Below are 18,463 nucleotides of genomic sequence, written 5' to 3'. Positions count from 1 at the left end.
GTATCCAAAAGAAGTATTTCTACGGCTTCTAAATAAAGGAGCTTCTATGGGATTAAATATAGTGTGAAGTGCATTCTCAACTCATTTCCAGGTTTTTCCTGATGCTTTAATCCATGTTCACTTGAGGAAAAGCAGAGATTTTGTAAGGGGCCGGGGGGGTGGGGCGGGGTTGATGATGTTTATCTCTCAACCTGCCACCTGACTCAGGAATAAAATTCTCTCAAGCAGATCAACCATGTCTCCTGGAGATGATTCTCCATGTTCAGTTTTATTTTTTATTATTTTTTTTAAATCAGCTCTCATTTTCCCCTCATATATGCAGGCTAATGCCTCTGTGTGGACATCCTTTGTTGGCAACGAGGGGCAGATCCAGATTATTAAATAATCAAATAAACAGAATAGAGGGTTGACCCCTTTTAGGGAAATTACATTTTTAACCCCATCTTCATTTGTGTAAGGATATGGCATACCAGAGTAAAGACATCTACCATTGGTTAGGCTGCTAATCATAAGTCATGGTATTTAAATGAAATTTAATGAATTTTCTTTAAGTTAAATTGATTAGATTTGAATCAAATTGATCATTAAAGAAGCTATAATTTAGTAATTTTATATACACACATTTTTCATTAAAATGTAAAAGTTTTGAGAGACTGCTTAGTTCATTTTCAGAAGGTGTATTTTCTGTATTTTGAAGGGTATTTGATTTATGTTCCATTCCTAGCATATCCTACCCTTTTTCTTCCTGTCCTCTCTACAAATGTAAACCTCATCCAAGTGTGTTTTGTTTTGTAAGTCACTGGCTTATTTGTGATGATAAAGAGATCATTTTTGAAGCATATTTGGAATTCTGGAGTGCCCAGAAATTTTTGTGAGGTTTCTGTTTTTTTTTAAATGGAGCATTTAAATTTTTGTCAGGAATGTTCTTTCTCCCACGCTACTTCAGACAGTAATGTTTTTTTAAAACCAGTCTAGTTTCTTAAACTTCTAGTTGGATGGCTTCACTGACTCAAAGGATATGAGTTTGAGTAAGCTCCGGGAGTTGGGGATGGACAGGGAAGCCTGGCGTGCTGCAGTCCATGGCATGGCAGAGTTGGACATGACTGAGTGGCTGAACTGAACTAAACTGAGTTTCTTAATCCTTAGGAAGGGTGAGTGGAGGAGTTGGCAGTTTGAGATGTGCTCTTGAGAACTCTCCCTGGGTCACTCCGAAAACACCCATCCTGATTATGAAGAGGGACTGTTTGCGGGTGCAGGGCTGACAGAAGGCAGTTCTGAAAAGCTCCCCGGTTCTGGGAGGAGGGGTGGGAGGCCAGTGCCCTGGTAGTTTGCACGAGGGGTCCACACTCTGAGGACACTGGAACCCGGTGGGTTTCTCCCCCACCTGCCCACAGGCTCCTGACTGGCCTGGTGCTCAGAGGCCCTTCACTGGGCACAGCCCAGCCTGTGTCGTCCCTCGGTGGGCAGCCCTTTGTGAGTTTTCATGCTTCCTTTTACCCTTTTGCTTCCCCTTCTTCTTTTTCCTTCTTATTCTCTCCTGTTTTCCTTCTCGATGTTTGTTTTTCTTTCTTCTCTTGATTATTCTCATTTGTTTCCCCCTTACTTTGTAGTTATTCTGTACATTTCTTTCACCTTAAAATCTTGACCCTCTAGAACTCCTGTGCTCCAGCTTATGATCTGGAAGAGAATATTTTGACGTATAAATTTCTCCTAGGCGTCATAACACACTGATTCAAGGAAGTAGTAAAAAGAGGTGAGAGTGAGAGGATGAACTCAGTTCAGATCAAAGTTTAGATGTAGGTGTTCAAAACAGTGGAATATTGATAACACTCTCTAGTTCTTTGTTTTGGTGAGGCAGTGACATTCTTTTTACCATCAGAATCCAGAGGTTTGCTTTTTGGAGCAGGTCGTGTGGCATAGGACAATTAAAAAAAAAAAAACTGGGAAACACTGTATGTGTCTTTAAGGGAAAGGGCTGTTTGTGACCCTCCTGGAGACTCTGTGGGCTCTGCCTGCATCACCTGCATAGACAGACAAGGAAGTGAAAACGTCCTCATTTCTACAAAGCCCTAGAATCTTGTCTCAAGTCTGTTGTGTTTCGGAGGATTTGAAGGTGACTAAAACCAGCAGAAAACAGAAGTGTTCTAGAGCCTAGATTTGCTTTAATATTAACTGCCCTCACTTTGATGTTAAAGATCTTTCTTCGAAAATGGCCAGCTCTTGTGTTGAGTTCAAAATAGAGCTCTGTCAGTATAAGAGGCAAATCTTTTGATTAACTTAGTGAAATATAGTATTTGGGAAAACACTTGTGTGTTAAAGTTGCTTGTTAGTATTGTTGCCACAGTGATACCTGTTGGTGAGTGCCAACAGTATGCCATGCTGTTCTCAGTGATTTTGTTCTGAAAGATGTACCCTGAGCTTAGGTGCAGCCCTAGCAATGGCATGGCAACCTGTGCCCTGCCCAGCACCTGCTCTCCTGGGGCTCCCGCTTTGCTTCTGTGGTTTCATCATTCTTTGGTCTCACCTTTCATCCCCTCCCACAACAACAAATATTTTACACATCTACTGTGTGTCAGGCACTGTTCTAGGTGCTGGGGAGTCAGTAAGGAAATAATCTACAAAGTGTCTGTCTTCATAGAGTTTGATTTAGTCAGGTAAGATAGAGAAATAAGTCGGCAAGCAAGTGAATTCTATAGCATTTTGTTTGAGGATCGACTTTGTGGAGAGAGCAACAGGGAACGGGGTGCTCCATGGAGCAGGGAGAGGGTGTGTGTGCAGAGATCCCCACACACCCAGATCCCCTGGAGGGAGCAGGACTGTATGCACAGGGCAGCAGGAAGGCTAGTGTGGCCAGAGTGTGCTTAGCAGGTGGGGACGACACAGAGGTTGGGGTGGCAGGAGAGGAGAAGACTGAAGGAGGCTCATGGGGCCCAGGTGGAGACCATGCTTCAATCCAAGTGAAATGAACTTTCAATGTAGTTTGACAATATGTTGTATGATTTAAACCATGAATGCCTTTTACTTTTTCTGTGCATTGTCACACACGTGAACTAAAATGCTGCTAAATTAGAAAAGTCTGAGGTATCCCCCATAGTGACTTCTGTGTATTGTCAGGCATCTGGTCTGTGTGCCAGTCTGGGATGGGGAGCAATGGGACAGTGGGGAGACAGACTCGTCTTTGTCTCCCTACCAGCTGTGTCTGGGCCTCAGTTCCTCACCGCGATGCAACCATGGACAGGAGAAGTCCTTCTCAGACTCCAATCCACAATTGCTGGTAGTTCCTGGAGGCTCTCTTATGTCTTTATTTTTGTAACTCCCATGTGAGCTTCACAGAAAGCATCCCTTAGCTTAAAAACAGAAGGAAACATAGCCTTAGCTATCCCTTAGGTTTTACAGCATGAAGAAGCCTCAACCCCATAGTTTCTGTCTCAGATGACCATCACTCAGTGCCTATTAGTGAGGGCACATTATCTCTTGTTGAAAGTGCAAGGTCAGCTGTCAACAGTCAGATAAGGTACCCAGGACCCCGTCCTTCCAGGCTAGGGAGTTGACTTCCATCACTATACAGACTTAAAGAGAATAATATGAGCAATGACTATCTTAGCAGATACTTCCTGGCACAAAATAGAAACTAGCTATTGAGATAAGTAATCATGACTGATGTGTAAAGAAGGGCATAGTGCTAATCTAATTTTAAAAATACCTAATGACATGAGCGTGTCAACTTGTGTGTTACATGTACTGAAAAGTGTCATGTCCTCATAACACGGAAGTATAGCTGGAAAGTATCCTGGGTGTTTGGGTGCTTATTGTGGTTGAAGGTATATCGTAGTTAGTTTCATTTTCTGATCAAAGAAATGGGAAAATCTGCTCTTTAACATATTGCCTGTCTTCTTCCTTTTCAACCCAGACTCTCAATCTGCTGTTTTAGAAACTCCGAAAAAATGTTCAGATGCTGCTCAGCAGGTAAGAAGACTTAATTAGGCTGTGGGATCCTTTTCTCTCGTGTTTGTCTGCCTTATCTTCCCTTTGCCCAGCCAGCTAGGCCACCTGTGTTTCTCAGCCTGCAGGAGACTCCAGGCAGGTGGGTGGGTGTTTTCTTCCATTCAGACTTGGCCAAAGAAATCAGCCTTGAAGTGGCTCTGGGCACAAGCTCCTCAGAACCCATATCATTGCACATCCGGCCAGAGAGCTGGGCCATGACTGCGGGCTGCACTAGGGAACAGTGGCCATTCAGGTGTCGTGTGGAAAGTGCCTGGTTGAACTAACAGTCATATGGATACGATTTTTTTTAAATGTCCAGAGCTTTTCGAAAATCAAATTATATTCTTAAGTCGATTTGGTGAATGAAACATTAGTTAGTGTCTGTTTAATTTCCATAGAAACTTTCTTCTTCTGTTACTAAAGAAGTAAAATCTAATGTCTTCTTTTTCTTGCACCAAAATGCACTTCCTGAAAAAATAAGAAACATTTATATGGAATAGTAATTGGGGTTAGCAGTTGTTCTTTTGGATATAAAATCATTTTTAAAATTTGTTTATATATTTTCCAACTATAATTTGAAAATAACTTAGTATTATAAATTACGAGCATGAAGCATGTTCTCTGGCAGGGGGTCTAGGTAGAAAACTTAGATGGCTCTTGCCCAGGTTCCAGGCCCAGGTCAATTTCTGGTTAGTGACGGCATACTATCTGGGATATGGTGTTCTCTGTAAAAATCAAAGAATCTGATGATTTTTGAGAACTTTTCCAAGTATAAATTGACTCCCCTTTTCAAAAAAAGCAGCCCCTGCAGTGTACATGGAAGTTTGCTCTTCCTGGAGGAGAAATGGAGATATAAATTGGTTGAGAATTTCATTTTATAAATCCTCTGTTGCTTTTCAGAAATATAGCTAGACAGGTCACTTTGATAAGAGTAAAGATACTCTTAACAATAATATCATAAAACAGGTTTCCCCAGCTTCATTTTTTTTTAAGAGCAGAGACTTCTGTCAGGCTGGGGTACTTGGAGAGGTCTGGTGGACTCAGCTGGAAGTTCATTACCTTGTACTTGTTCAGTCACTAAGTTGTGTCCGACTCTTTGTGACCCCATGGACTGCAGCATGCCAGGCTTCCCTGTCCTCTCTCTCCTGGAGTTTGCTCAAATTCATGTCCATTGAGTCAGTGATGCTATTTAAGTTGAGTGATTAGCCAAGAGTGAATACAGTGAAGAGAAGTAAAAACAAATAATCAGAAAAATTTGTGCCCTCAAAATATCTCATTATTCTTGCAGCAGTTTTTTGTCATAACTAAGTTGTAATTTGAGATAATATGTTAGATTTTTCTAGTTCTTATCTTCAGGGTGCATATTATTGAATTCTCTGTTACATTGATAATCCCAAAGAAAACCTGAACAAAAATTATTCTACACTATCAACACATACAACATTGCTCTGTGTGTTAAGATTTCATATAGAATAATATAAGGTAGATATTCAAATGGTATGTGGAAAACCTGATGAACTGGGTAATTTTAAAACACCTGATGTTATAGCCTAGAAACTCATAAGCAAAACAGACTAATTTAAATTTCATACCTCCTCATTTCCTTGTTGTCAGTGAAGTATCTAGAAACTGGAAAATGCAGTAAATTAACTGGGAGGTAGTTGAAGTCAAGCACTCAGTAGTGACATCATTTACTCTTGGAGTCACTGGCTCTTTGTCATTAGTTTACCTGAGGATGGGTTCTTTTCTGAGATGATATGTGTCTGTTTCATCAAACCTGAAATAATGGCCATAAGAGGGATATGGGAAACTAGAAACCTGTGTACTGTGTGCCTCTTATTTTACTGTATTATCTTAGGCAATTCTTATAATAACCCTTTAAAGTCATTTTTATTAATTCATATTTAACTGAGAGGAAAGTAACATTTATAGAAATTAACTTGCTTTAGGTCAAAAATTGATAAAGGCTAAGAGTCATGATTTGAACAAGAGGTCTGACTTTGTACCTCATGTTCTCTCCACTATGATAAAATGTAGACTTTCACACATGTAATTTTCCTATGGCTATTTAATACCATCTCATGCCAGAATCATCCAATGATGATGTGAGAAATTTACATTATCCTATTTATACCTTACTAAGAGTCTGATGTTAAGATTTGTTTTAGAAGCTTAGATTGAAGCTGAGTGGATCAAAGATACATGTCTAACTTTCTGCTAAATTATATCCATTTCTCAAACTTTAGTGCTTCACTACTCTTGAAAAACGTGCAGCTCTGTCTTTCGTGTAACGCACCTTGCTTCTAGTTACTAGACAGCAGTCTGTCTGTCAGCTGCCCTTGCAGAAGAAGTGAGAGGCTTCTGGCCAGTTTGCTCTGTGACTGATCAGCGTGATGAGTGCAGAGGGTTGGTCCCTCCGTGGAGGTGATGTGGCTGGTGTGTTCACTCTGTTTTCTTCAGGCACCTGTTCTCTCCATTCAAGCGCTCTGGAGTACACTGAATTGGTTTTGACTTTTGCTCTCTCCCTGTACTTAATAATTCTGAGAACTCCATATCTCTAGACAAGGCCCAAGATTCCTAATGCCTCTTCTTAGCTGGGAGGGGTGGAAGGCGCAGGAGTTCTCTGTGCACATGGAGAGAGACCCGCCGCTACCCTCCGGTGCTGTCACCCCAGGCCCATGGGTTAGGAGGTTTTAAAACAAAGCTACTTTCTTTAGACCTCACTTACTGATTATTTTAATAAAAATAATATGATTTGAGGCACTTCCCTCGTAGCTCAGTCGGTAAAGAATCTGCCTGCAATGCAGGAGACCTGGGTTCGATTCCTGGGTTGGGAAGATCCCCTGGAGGATGAAATGGCTACCCACTCCAGTATTCTTACCTGGAGAATCCCATGGAGAGAGGAGCCTGGTGGGCTACAGTCCATGGGGTTGCAAGAGTCTAATATGATTTAGTGACTAAACCACCAATATGATTTGAAAGCTGCCCTAGCTAAAGAGTTATGTCATAAGACAGAAACAGGACTGTCTGTATTCTGTATTTTTTTTTACTCTTTGGCATTTGAAATACTATTTAAACTGTAAATTCATTTACATGCTACAGTATATAAATAGCCAAATGTCAACTATAGTCTCTAAAAATGTTTACTCCTATGTTAAAGATTAATTTATGGTAGTTAAATTGGTTACTGCCTAGTTTTTAACTTATATTTTGCTTTTGAAGTTACATATAAAATATGTGCTTCAAAGTATTGTCCTAAGACTCTTAACATCTTTCTGATGTAAATGGACTAGCTGAAAGGTAAATAGAATAACATTTGACCTTTGAAAATTCTAGCTTTGGATAGGAATTGATTAACATCAGGAAATTGAACATTGGGTCTTCCTATACATTATGGTATTTATTGAGAACAGTCACATCTGTTACGGAGTGTTAGATAATGAAAAAATTAAACAAAATTAGTACTCTCTTACCCTTTACATTGTATACAAATAAATTCTCAAAGGTCAGGAAAATGTGTACGATTTGAACTCAGTCCAGTTTTAATCTCCTTTGAAATTGGCTTAAAACTTTTCCCCCAGGATCCTGCTCTGATCAGTCCTCTCAGTGCCCAGTTGGATTGCAAACTTAATTGAAGAACTGAGTATTCTTTTCTATTGGTTCTCCTTTCAGAATATCCTTTATAGTGCTCCTTATACAATGACTGCTCGTACAGTGTATTGTTAGTTTCAGATACATCTTTATTTAGAGGCACATCAAGGGAACACATATGATGAAGTAATGTAGCCTGGTTGATGGCACTTGAGGAGCTACTCACCTGTGTCATGACATAGACAAGTTCAGAGAGTAATAAAAGAATTGTTCAGATCAAAGAAAGAGGTAGGGGATGTAATTTTGAAGGAATAGTAATGGAGACATGAAAACAAGCAACTTGAATTGCATAAGAGTGACTTAGACATTTTAAAGAGTTTGGGGAAAAGTATATTCCATCTAAACTCTAAGGCAATAAGTGACGTGAAGTCATATGTTAATTACAGACCTACAAAACAACAATTTACAAGACAAGTAAACAACCACAGTGGAGACCAGAGTAAGAAAAAGAGGGGTTAAAGGGGAGATAGACAGAGGTGGTCATGGTCTGGAAACATAGGTTAGTTAGTCTTCCTTGAAGTTTACCTCAGACTCTGAATGTTCTTAGGTAGATTATCAACACATTGGGGCAGTGACTCTGCAGGGGGTGGTGGGGTGGGTCGGGGTAGTTGGAAAGGGGGAGACACAGTCATCCCCCTGTGGAAGCATGGGAAATGGGTGCTGTTTTGGCAAGGTGTTCCCCATTATGTGTTAAGGGGAAGACAGAATTCTTCTGGAAAGTACATTTTCATTTTATGGAAACTCCCCCTACCTCAGAGGCAACAAATTAGACGTTTTAGTTTTAGAAATAAAAAAAAAGGAGAAACTGTTCTGGCAGTTTTAAGAGTCAAACCAGTAGGCATCTGGAAAACAGTTACAATTTGAGGTGTGAATGTGAAAAAAAAGCCATAGAGGTCACATACTGTTGTTACTCTTCTCTTGGAGGCTTCCCATGTAGCTCAGTCAGTAAAGCATCCGCCTGCAATGCAGGAGGCCTGGGTTCAATTCCTGAGTTGGAAGTTTCCCTGAAGAAGAAACGGCAACCCACTCCAGTATTCTTGCCTGGAGACTCCCATGGACAAAGGAGCCTGGTGGGCTACAGTTCATGAGATCATAAGAGTCGGATACAACTTAGCACTATCTTTCTGGGGCAGTAGGACTTGGAGGTGAAATGAAGTTGTGTCCTTAACCTACTGAGCCTTCGCTGTTCTTATTCAGCTGCTAAGTCATGTCTGATTCTTTATGATGCCATGGACTGCAGCACACCAGGCTTCCCTGTCCTTCACTACCTCCTGTGGTTTGATCAAAACTTATGTCCATTGATTTAATGATGCCATCCAACTATCTCGTCCTCTGTGGTCCCCCTTTCTTCCTGCCCTCAATCTTCCTCAGGATCAGGGTCTTTTCCAATGAGTTGGTTCTTTGCATCAGGTGGCCAAAGTATTGGAGCTTCAGCTTCAGCTTCAGCATCAGTCCTTCCAATGAATATTCGGGACTGATCTCCTTTAGGACGGACTGGTTGGATCTCCTTGCAGTCAAGGGACTCTCAAGAGTCTTCTCCAATACCACAGTTCAAAAGCATCAATTCTTCAGTGCTCAGCTTTCCTTATGGTCCAAATGCTCACATCCATACATGACTACTGGAAAAAACATAGCTCTGACTAGATGGACCTTTGTTGGCAAAGTAATGTCTCTGCTTTTGAATATGCTGTCTAGGTTGGTCATAGCTTTTCTTCCAAGGAGCAAGCATCTTTTAATTTCTTGGCTGCAGTCACCATCTGCAGTGATTTTGGAGCCCAAGAAAATAAAATCTGTCACTGTTTCCATTGTTTCCCTATCTATTTGCCATGATATGATGGGACCAGATGCCATGATCTTAGTCTTTTAAATGTTGAGTTTTAAGCCAGCTTTTTCACGCTTCTCTTTGACTTTCATCAAGAGACTCCTTAGTTCCTCTTCTCCTTCATAAGGGTGGTGTCATCTGCATATCTGAGGTTACTGATATTTTTCCCAGCAATCTTGATTCCAGCTTGTGCTGCATTCACCCTGGCATTTCACATGATGTACTCTGCATATAAGCTAAATAAGCAGGGTGACAATATACATCCTTGACAATCTCCTTTCCCAATTTGAAACCAGTCCATTGTTCCATGTCCAGTTCTAAGTGTTGCTTCTTGACCTGCATACAGATTTCTCAGGAGGCAGGTAAGGTGATCTGGTATTCCCATCTCATGAAGAATTTTTCAGTTTGTTATGATCCACACAGTCAAAGGCTTTGGCATAGTCAATAAAGTAGAAGTAGATGATTTTCTGGAACTCTCATGTTTTTCCTATGATCCAACGAATGTTGGCAGTTTGATCTCTAGTTCCTCTGCCTTTTCTAAATCCACCTTGAACATCTGGAAGTTCTCGGTTCATGTACTATTGAAGCCTAGCTTGGAGAATTTTGAGCATTACTTTGCTAGCGTGTGAGATGAGTGCAATTGTGCAGTAGTTTGAACATTCTTTGGCATTGCCTTTCTTTGGGATTGGAATGAAAACTGGCCTTTTCCAGTCCTGTGGCCACTGCTGAGTTTTCCAAATTTGCTGGCATATTGAGTGCAGCACTTTCACAGCATCATATTTTACTATTTGAAATAGCTCAACTGGAATTCCATCACATCCACTAGCTTTGTTCATAGTAATGCTTTCTAAGGCCTACTTGACTTCACACTCCTGGCTCTAGGTGAGAGATCATACCATTGTGGTTATCTGGGTCATTAAGATCTTTTTTGTGTAGTTCGCCTGTGTATCCTTGCCACCTCTTCTTAATATCTTCTCCTTCTGTTAGGTTCATACTGTTTCTGTCCTTTAATGTGCCCATCTTTGCATGAAATATTCTCTTGGTTTCTCTAGTTTTCTTGACGAGATCTCCAATCTTTACCATTGATGACTCATGAGAGGGGCAAACAGATCAAGTAGCTGCCCTAAATGGATAGCAGGTGATAAAAGTTAATAGCTTATAAAGGGTGTTTTTCCTTTACTGCACTATTGGTTGTCTGCTGACATACTATGTGCAAGGTATTTGTGGCCTTTATTGAAAGAAATACAAAGAATTGTAAGGTCCTGGGCTCTTCTGTAGATATGAAATGATTTGCAAGATGTCAAGTGATTCTGCTAAGGTATTTAGTGTATGTTGTATTACAGAATTAGAAAAGAAAAAAGTTAACCTACAGAGCTGTGCTTCTGAAATCTGAATGTACTCATGTCTGCTCTCTGCTCATGGTGTCAGAGACAAGACTCAGACCTGAGTGACACTCAGGTCTTTCCCTTGCCATCTTCTGCCTTGAGCCCCATCACGCACTGTTTCCTAGATGTTCAGTTTGTTCTGACCTTAAAAAGACACGCTGGAAGCGTTTTCTGAAAACTGTAGCATCCTTCATGTCTGTCTTTAATATCTTTCCTTCTTATGCCTACTGCCCCTTTTTAATTCACTGAATACCTATTTCTTAATCTAATCTCATATTAGACTTCACTCCCTCTTAGACACATTCCCTGAGAGGCCTCCCTCCTGACTCCTTTGTTGGCTCTGCTCTGGGACTCTGTATTTACCTTGCTCTCCCATAATTGTTGTATTATGTGCATCTCATAGACATAGACAACTGTCCCCCTTAAAGCTAGAGCTCCTCCATTCTACTTGTCCCTCCAGTGTCTAACATAGTACCGGACATTTTGAGGCAGATCAGAACATGTTTGATGAACAAATAGGTATGTAGGGGTCCACACTGTAAAGAGTAGAGGTGGTTGTTGGGGAGTGGTAGAAATTCTGTTTTTATTCACCCCAAGTGATGAGGATTGAGCTTTGAACCAGTTTTCCTATGTACAAATCCCAGTTACCCCACTTTTACCTGGGAAATCTCTGCAATGTATTCTGTTCTCTGTGCCTTAATTTCCTCTTCTACAAAATGGGAATGATGAATCTCATAAAATTTTGTGAGATTTAAATGCACAAATGTAGCCTAGAAGAGCCCCTGGCACATAGGAGGCTCTCAAGATGTTAGCTGTTAGCTCAGCAGTTGGCGCAGTGGTAAAGAATCTGCCTGCTAGTGCAGGAGATGTAGAAGACGTGGGTTCGATCCCTGATCTGGGGATACCCCTTAGAGTAGGAAAAATCACAACCCACTCTTGTATTATTGAATGGAAAATTTCGTGGACAGGGAGCCTGGCGGGCTACAGCCCATGGCATTTCATAGGGTTGTACACGACTAAGCGACAGAGAGCTGAGCCGAGCAAACACCCCTAAGCCATTCCACCAGATGTGTTGTGAGCTCTGTTCTTTGCAAGCTTAATTACCTTAGAGGCTGCTTAGGTGTCCATCCAGAAGGGTGGCTAGGAGGTGAGCATTTTATCAAGGTATCATCAATGAAGGGAAACTATGATGAGATTGTTTTTCTTCCTTGCACTAATTGGGACAGCTCAGGAATATTTTGCTTTAGATTTATTGCAGGACCTTGCCACAACTCAAGTAATGAAGAGAACATTCAGAAGATGTGAGGGAACCAAAGAGACTGTTTCCATTTTTTCCTGACCCATTTCCCAAACATGCTGTTTAATACTTCCACTCTTGTTATTCACTAGTGACAGGTACTGTAACCTTCCCTCCAGTCGGATTATCAATTACTGCTCAGTTCAGTTCAGTTCAGTCACTCAGCCGTGTCTGACTCTTTTCGACCCCATGAATCGCAGCACGCCAGGCCTCCCTGTCCATCACCAACTCCCGGAGTTCACTCAGACTCATGTCCATCGAGTCGGTGACGTTATCCAGCCATCACATCCTCTGTTGTCCCCTTCTCCTCCTGCCCCCAATCCCTCCCAGCATCAGTCTTTTACAATGAGTCAACTCTTCACATGAGGTGGCCAAAGTATTAGAGTTTCAGCTTCAACATAAGTCCTTCCAAATAACACCCAGGACTGATCTCCTTTAGGATGGACTGGTTGGATCTCCTTGCAGTCCAAGGGACTCTCAAGAGTCTTCTCCAACACCACAGTTCAAAAGCATCAATTCTTTGGCGCTCAGCTTTCTTCACAGTCTAACTCTCACATCCATACATGACCACTGGAAAAACCATAGCCTTGACTAGATAGAGCTTTGTTGGCAAAGTAATATCTCTGCTCTTCAATATGCTATCTAGGTTGGTCATAACTTTCCTTCCAAGGAGTAAGCGTCTTTTAATTTCATGGCTGCAATCACTATCTGCAGTGATTTTGGAGCCCCCCAAAATAAAGTCTGAGACTGTTTCCACTGTTTCCCCATCTATTTCCCATGAAGTGATGGGATCAGATGCCATGATCTTTGTTTTCTGAATGTTGAGCTTTAAGCCAACTTTTTCACTCTCCTCTTTCACTTTCATCAAGAGGCTTTTTAGTTCCTCTTCACTTTCGGCCATAAGGGTGGTATCATCTGAATGTCTGAGGTTATTGATATTTCTCCCGGCAATCTTGATTCCAGCTTGTGCTTCATCCAGCCCAGCATTTCTCACAATGTACTCTGCATATAAGTTAAATAAGCAGGGTGACAATATATAGCCTTGACATACTCCTTTTCCTATTTGGAACTAGCCTGTTGTCCCATGTCCAGTTCTAACTGTTGCTTCTTGACTTGCATATAGGTTCTCAAGAGGCAGGTCAGGTGGTCTGGTATTCCCATCTCTTTCAGAATTTTCCACAGTTTATTGTGATCCACACAGTCAAAGGCTTTGGCATAGTCACTAAAGCAGAAATAGATGTTTTTCTGCAACTCTCTTCCTTTTTCCCTGATCCAGCGGATGTTGGCAATTTGATCTCTGGTTCCTCTGCCTTTTCTAAAACCAGCTTGAACATCTGGAATTTCATAGTTCATGTATTGCTGAAGCCTGGCTTGGAGAATTTTGAGCATTACTTTACTAGCATTTGAGATGAGTGCAATTGTGCGGTAGTTTGAGCATTCTTTGGCATTGCCTTTCTTTGGGATTGGAATGAAAACTGACCTTTTCCAGTCCTGTGGCCACTGCTGGGTTTTCCAAATTTGCTGGCATATTGAGTGCAGCACTTTCACAGCATCATCTTCCAGGATTTGAAATAGTTCAACTGGAATTCCATCACCTCCGCTAGCTTTGTTCGTAGTGATGCTTTCTAAGGCCCACTTGCCTTCACATTCCAGGATGTCTGGCTCTAGGTGAGTGATCACACCATCGTGATTATCTGGGTTGTGAAGATCTTTTTTGTACAGTTCTTCTGTGTATCCTTGTCACTTCTTCTTAATATCTTCTGCTTCTGTTAGATCCATACCATTTCTGTCCTTTATCGAGCCTGTCTTTGCATGAAATGTTCCCTTGGTTATCTCTAATTTTCTTGAAGAGATCTCTAGTCTTTCCCATTCTCTTGTTTTCCTTTATTTCTTTGTACTGATCGCTGAGGAAGGCTTTCTTATCTCTCATTGCTAATCTTTGGAACTCTGCATTCATTCAGATGCTTATATCTTTCCTTTTCTCCTTTGCTTAATTACTGCTGCAGACAATCAATTACTGTTGGAATCAGTTATCAATCAATCTTCAGTCAATTATAAATTCTGTTGAAAGTAACACAGCTGATGATGAGATCTATCTGATCCCTTGCCCTGTCCCCTCGCATTTCTCATCTGTGCAGTGAAGGGCTTGGAAGAGATTGGTCATTTCCATTTCCGTTCAGAAATATGGCATATTCAGTAATTCATTATCTTTTTCATTGTGAGGATTCTGGAGGTGCTTCTTTAGCTCTCTGTGCGACTCTCCTTTTCCATTATATGTCCTACTTTAAGGAGCTAGGGGTAAGTTATTTACCAGTTACCATATGTTCTGATATTTCCTTCTTTCTTGAAATTCTGTTTCAAACTTGAAATTTATAGCTCTTTATTTCTGTGCATAATGTTATCTATTTAAAAATCTGGGTTTCTTTTCCTGTAGGATTATGCACAGCTTGTGTTGCCTTATTGTAAATTTGGAATCTCATTGGCTTTCTCCAAAGCTGTAGAATGTTTTCATATTTAGAGCTTGACAAATAAGAGAATTTATCTTCTTCTGTAAAGAGTAGAATTCAAATTTTATACCCATCTAGAGGTATCCTAAGTTGACAATAATGTGGCCTGAGAATTTAGCAGAACTTGAAAATCTGAATATTGTAGAAAATGAATTACATATTTAATATTAACATTTACAGAATAAATTACCACAGTATTAACTTACTAATAAGTGATTTTATATTCTAGGCTCTGAAAGTACATCGCCTGCACAGTAAACATAATAAAGTTTCAAAGATGAGCAAATTAACCTTTCAGCGAAAGCTTTCCTTGAATGTATCTTGACTTTATTTCTGAGTTTTAGCCTTAATACAATAATGTTTCTTTTTCCGGGAAATAGATAATCTTGTACTTGAGAAATACTTTGGTGAACATATTATTTTTAATGACAATTTTTGATGATATGCTAGTGTTTAAAATAACTTATAAGAACTAACCAATACCACCCACATATAAGATATACAAAAATGGAAGAATTTTGGCCAACTTATTGTATATAATTGTTCAGCTAGAGTAGATGGCAGTTCTACATCTTTTAATGATTTAGAGGGTTGAAGCAATATTTTAGAATATAAATAATCTCAAAATTGGTGATATATAAAATATATTACTGTATTGAGTAAAATAGATTTGTTAACTAACTTCCATTTTTAAGGATTATTATATAGATTCTCAACAAAAATTGCAAAGATTATTATTTTCCTTTTCTCCTTTTATTTTGTAAAAAAAATTATTTATTTTTGGTTGTACCATGCAGCCTGGGGGGTCACAGTTCCAGGGCTAGGATTTGAACCTGGGATCCCTGCAGTGGACCACTGGATCACCAGAGATGTCTCCCTTTAAATTTTTATTTTAATTTTAAAGTGAGAACCTGATTTAGAATCAGTCTCTCCTCCTCCTCCTCTTCTTCATGGCTTTTACTTTTTATACTGCCTTTATTATACCTGAATCTATGATGAAAAATAGCTGGCTAAAGTAATAACATTTAAGAATTAAGTTTCGGGGTGGGGGAGGAGAGGACAGGACAAATGGAGAGAGTAGCATGGAAACATATACACTACCACATGAAAATAGACAGCCAATGGGAACTGACTGTATGACTCAGGAAACTCAAACTAGTGCTCTGTGACAATCTAGAGGGGTGGGATGAGGTGGGAAGTAGGAAGGAGGTTTAAGAAGGAGGGGGCGTGTGTATACCAGTGGCTGATTCATGTTGATGTACGGCAGAAACCAACACAATATTGTAAAGCAATTATCCCTCAATTAAAAACATAAAATAAATAAATAAATATTTTTAAAAAGAATTAAGTTTGGCAGACTCACAGACCTAGAGAATATATCTGGGTTTGCCAAGGGGGGGTCAACATGGGAGTGATGGAGTGGGAGTTTGGGGTTAGCAGATGTTAGCTATTAAAAATAGGATGGATAAACAAGAAGGTCCTACTGTATAGCACAGGGAAATATATTCAATATCCTGTGGAAAAAAAACATAAGGGAAAAGAGCACAAAAAACTGTGTGTGTGTGTGTATAACTGAATCACTGTAGAGCAGAAATTAACACAGCATTGTAAATCAACTGTACTTCAATTAAAAGAAAATAAGTTTAGGAGAGAATGTGCAAGATGGCAGAGTAGAAGGAGCCTGAGTTCACCCCCTCTCACTTCAGCTTACCCTGGGGACATAGATACTGGTGGAAGTTATCTGGGGAGTTTGTTCTGCCATGTGGACACTGGTGCTGGCAAGGGCCATTTTGACATCAATGTTGGGACACCTCTAGCCAAGCAGCTAATTAGGCATGAATGCAGCCCCACCCATCAGCAGATAGGCTTCCTGAAGACGCCTTTAGCCCATTGTCTGCCTCCGAACATCTCTGCCCACGAGCGTACACACACCAGCCATAAGAAAAGGCCCGTCTGTGAACTGGCCCTCCCACTAGCAGGCCAGCACAAGTTTCAAGAAAACCCAGGACCCACAGAAAAGTTCATCAGGAACTGGACTCACCCACCAGCAATCTTACACCTGCTTTAGGAACCCTGGGGCCTGGCAACCTGACCTCAGGACCTGGTTCTGTCCATCAGCACCAGTAGGCTGGAACTTGCTCTAGGACCTGGCTTCACTTATCAGTGGGCAGGCAACATCCCCAGACCCTCAGTGCACCCACCAGAGAGCCAGTACAGCCTGGAATCCCCTGTGATTCTGTAGTCAGCTGCCTGGCGACCCACTTCTGCCAACTACTGGCCAGCAGCCTTGGCCCAAGACACACCAGGTAACTAAATAGACCAAGAGCAAACCAAGTTTGCTGGACCACTCACAACAGTCAGTCTGCCACAAGAGAAAGGCCCAGACAGACAGACCTCTTAAAGAGAACCCCTAGAGCCTATGGCTCTGGTGACCACGGGGAAGTGTGCTGCTGGGACGATGTCTCCAGCAAAAGGCTCCTTCTCCAAGGATGGGAAACATAACCGAGCTACCAGACGCATAAAAATAAAAACAGCAAGTTAGGCAAAATGAGGTGACAAGGCAAAATATTCCAGATGAAGGGACAAAGCAAAACTCCAGAAGAACTGAGTGAAGTGGAGATAGGTAACCTACCCCAGAAGTGGTTCTGGGTAGTTATTGTAAAGATAATCAAAGAAGTTGGGAGAAGAATGGATGCAGAGAGAGAGATGTTAGAAGTTTTTAGCAAAGAGTTAGAAAATACAAAGAACAACCAAACAGATATGAAGAATACAATAACTGAAATGAAAAATAAACCAGAATAAATCACTGCAGATGGTGACTGCAGCCATGAAATTAAAAGATACTTACTTCTTGGAAGAAAAGTTATGACCAATCCAGATAACATATTGAAAAGCAGAGACATTACTTTGCCAACAAAGGTCCATCTAGTCAAGGCTATGGTTTTTCCAGTGGTCATGTATGGATGTGAGAGTTGGACTGTGAAGAGAGCTGAGTGCCTAAGAATTGATGCTTTTGAACTGTGGTGTTGGAGAAGACTCTTGAGAGTCCCTTGGACTGCAAGGAGATCCACCCAGTCCATTCTGAAGGAGATCAGCCCTGGGATTTCTTTGGAAGGAATGATGCTAAAGCTGAAACTCCAGTACTTTGGCCACCTCATGTGAAGAGTTGACTCATTGGAAAAGACTCTGATGCTGGGAGGGATTGGGGGCAGCAGGAAAAGGGGACAACAGAGGAAGAGATGGCTGGGTGGCATCACCGACTCAATGGACGTGAGTCTGAGTGAACTCCAGGAGTTGGTGATGGACAGGGAGGCTTGGCGTGCTGTGATTCATGGGGTCGCAAAGAGTCAGACACCACTGAGTGACTGAACTGAACTGAACTGGGAGCAATAATACAAAGGAATGAATCAGCAAGCTGAAAGATGGACTAGTAGAAATTGCTGGTCCTGAACAGAAAAAAAAAAAAAAAAGGATGATGTTGATGTATGGCAAAACCAATACAATATTGTAAAATAATTAGCCTCTAATTAAAATAAATACATTTCAATCCTGAACCCCCCTCCCCCCTCCCTCCCTGTATTGTAAAGTAATTAGCCTCTAATTAAAATAAATAAATTTAAATTTTTTAAAAACTCAATTACAAATATTCAAAAAAATAAATAAATGCTTCTGGAAAAAATAAAATAATAAAATAAATAAATTTATATTTAAAAAAAAAGAATGAAAAGAAATGAGCACAGTTTGAGATCTCTGGGACAACATCAGGAATCTAATTTTCTCATTGTAGGGATCCCAGAAGGAGGAAAAGAGCAAGGGG

The 18,463-nt window shown here is 40.7% G+C and overlaps 1 protein-coding gene across 1 annotated transcript in view; it reads left to right on the top strand.

The window, feature by feature from the left end:
* The window catches only part of FMN2 (formin 2), a 373,106-nt gene that overhangs the window by 120,800 nt on the left and 233,843 nt on the right, over nucleotides 1–18,463 (top strand). Inside the window, exon 4 of the mRNA XM_055587923.1 lies at nucleotides 3,911–3,966. Coding sequence (XP_055443898.1) covers nucleotides 3,911–3,966 — 56 coding nt within the window. The remainder of the gene's footprint in view (nucleotides 1–3,910; nucleotides 3,967–18,463) is intronic.

This window comes from Bubalus kerabau, chromosome 1 (genome assembly GCF_029407905.1).
Source record: "Bubalus kerabau isolate K-KA32 ecotype Philippines breed swamp buffalo chromosome 1, PCC_UOA_SB_1v2, whole genome shotgun sequence".
NCBI classification, from domain to species: domain Eukaryota; kingdom Metazoa; phylum Chordata; class Mammalia; order Artiodactyla; family Bovidae; genus Bubalus; species Bubalus kerabau.
The sequence above is the reverse complement of the archived record's forward strand: the minus strand, read 5'-3'. Positions and strand labels throughout refer to the sequence as shown.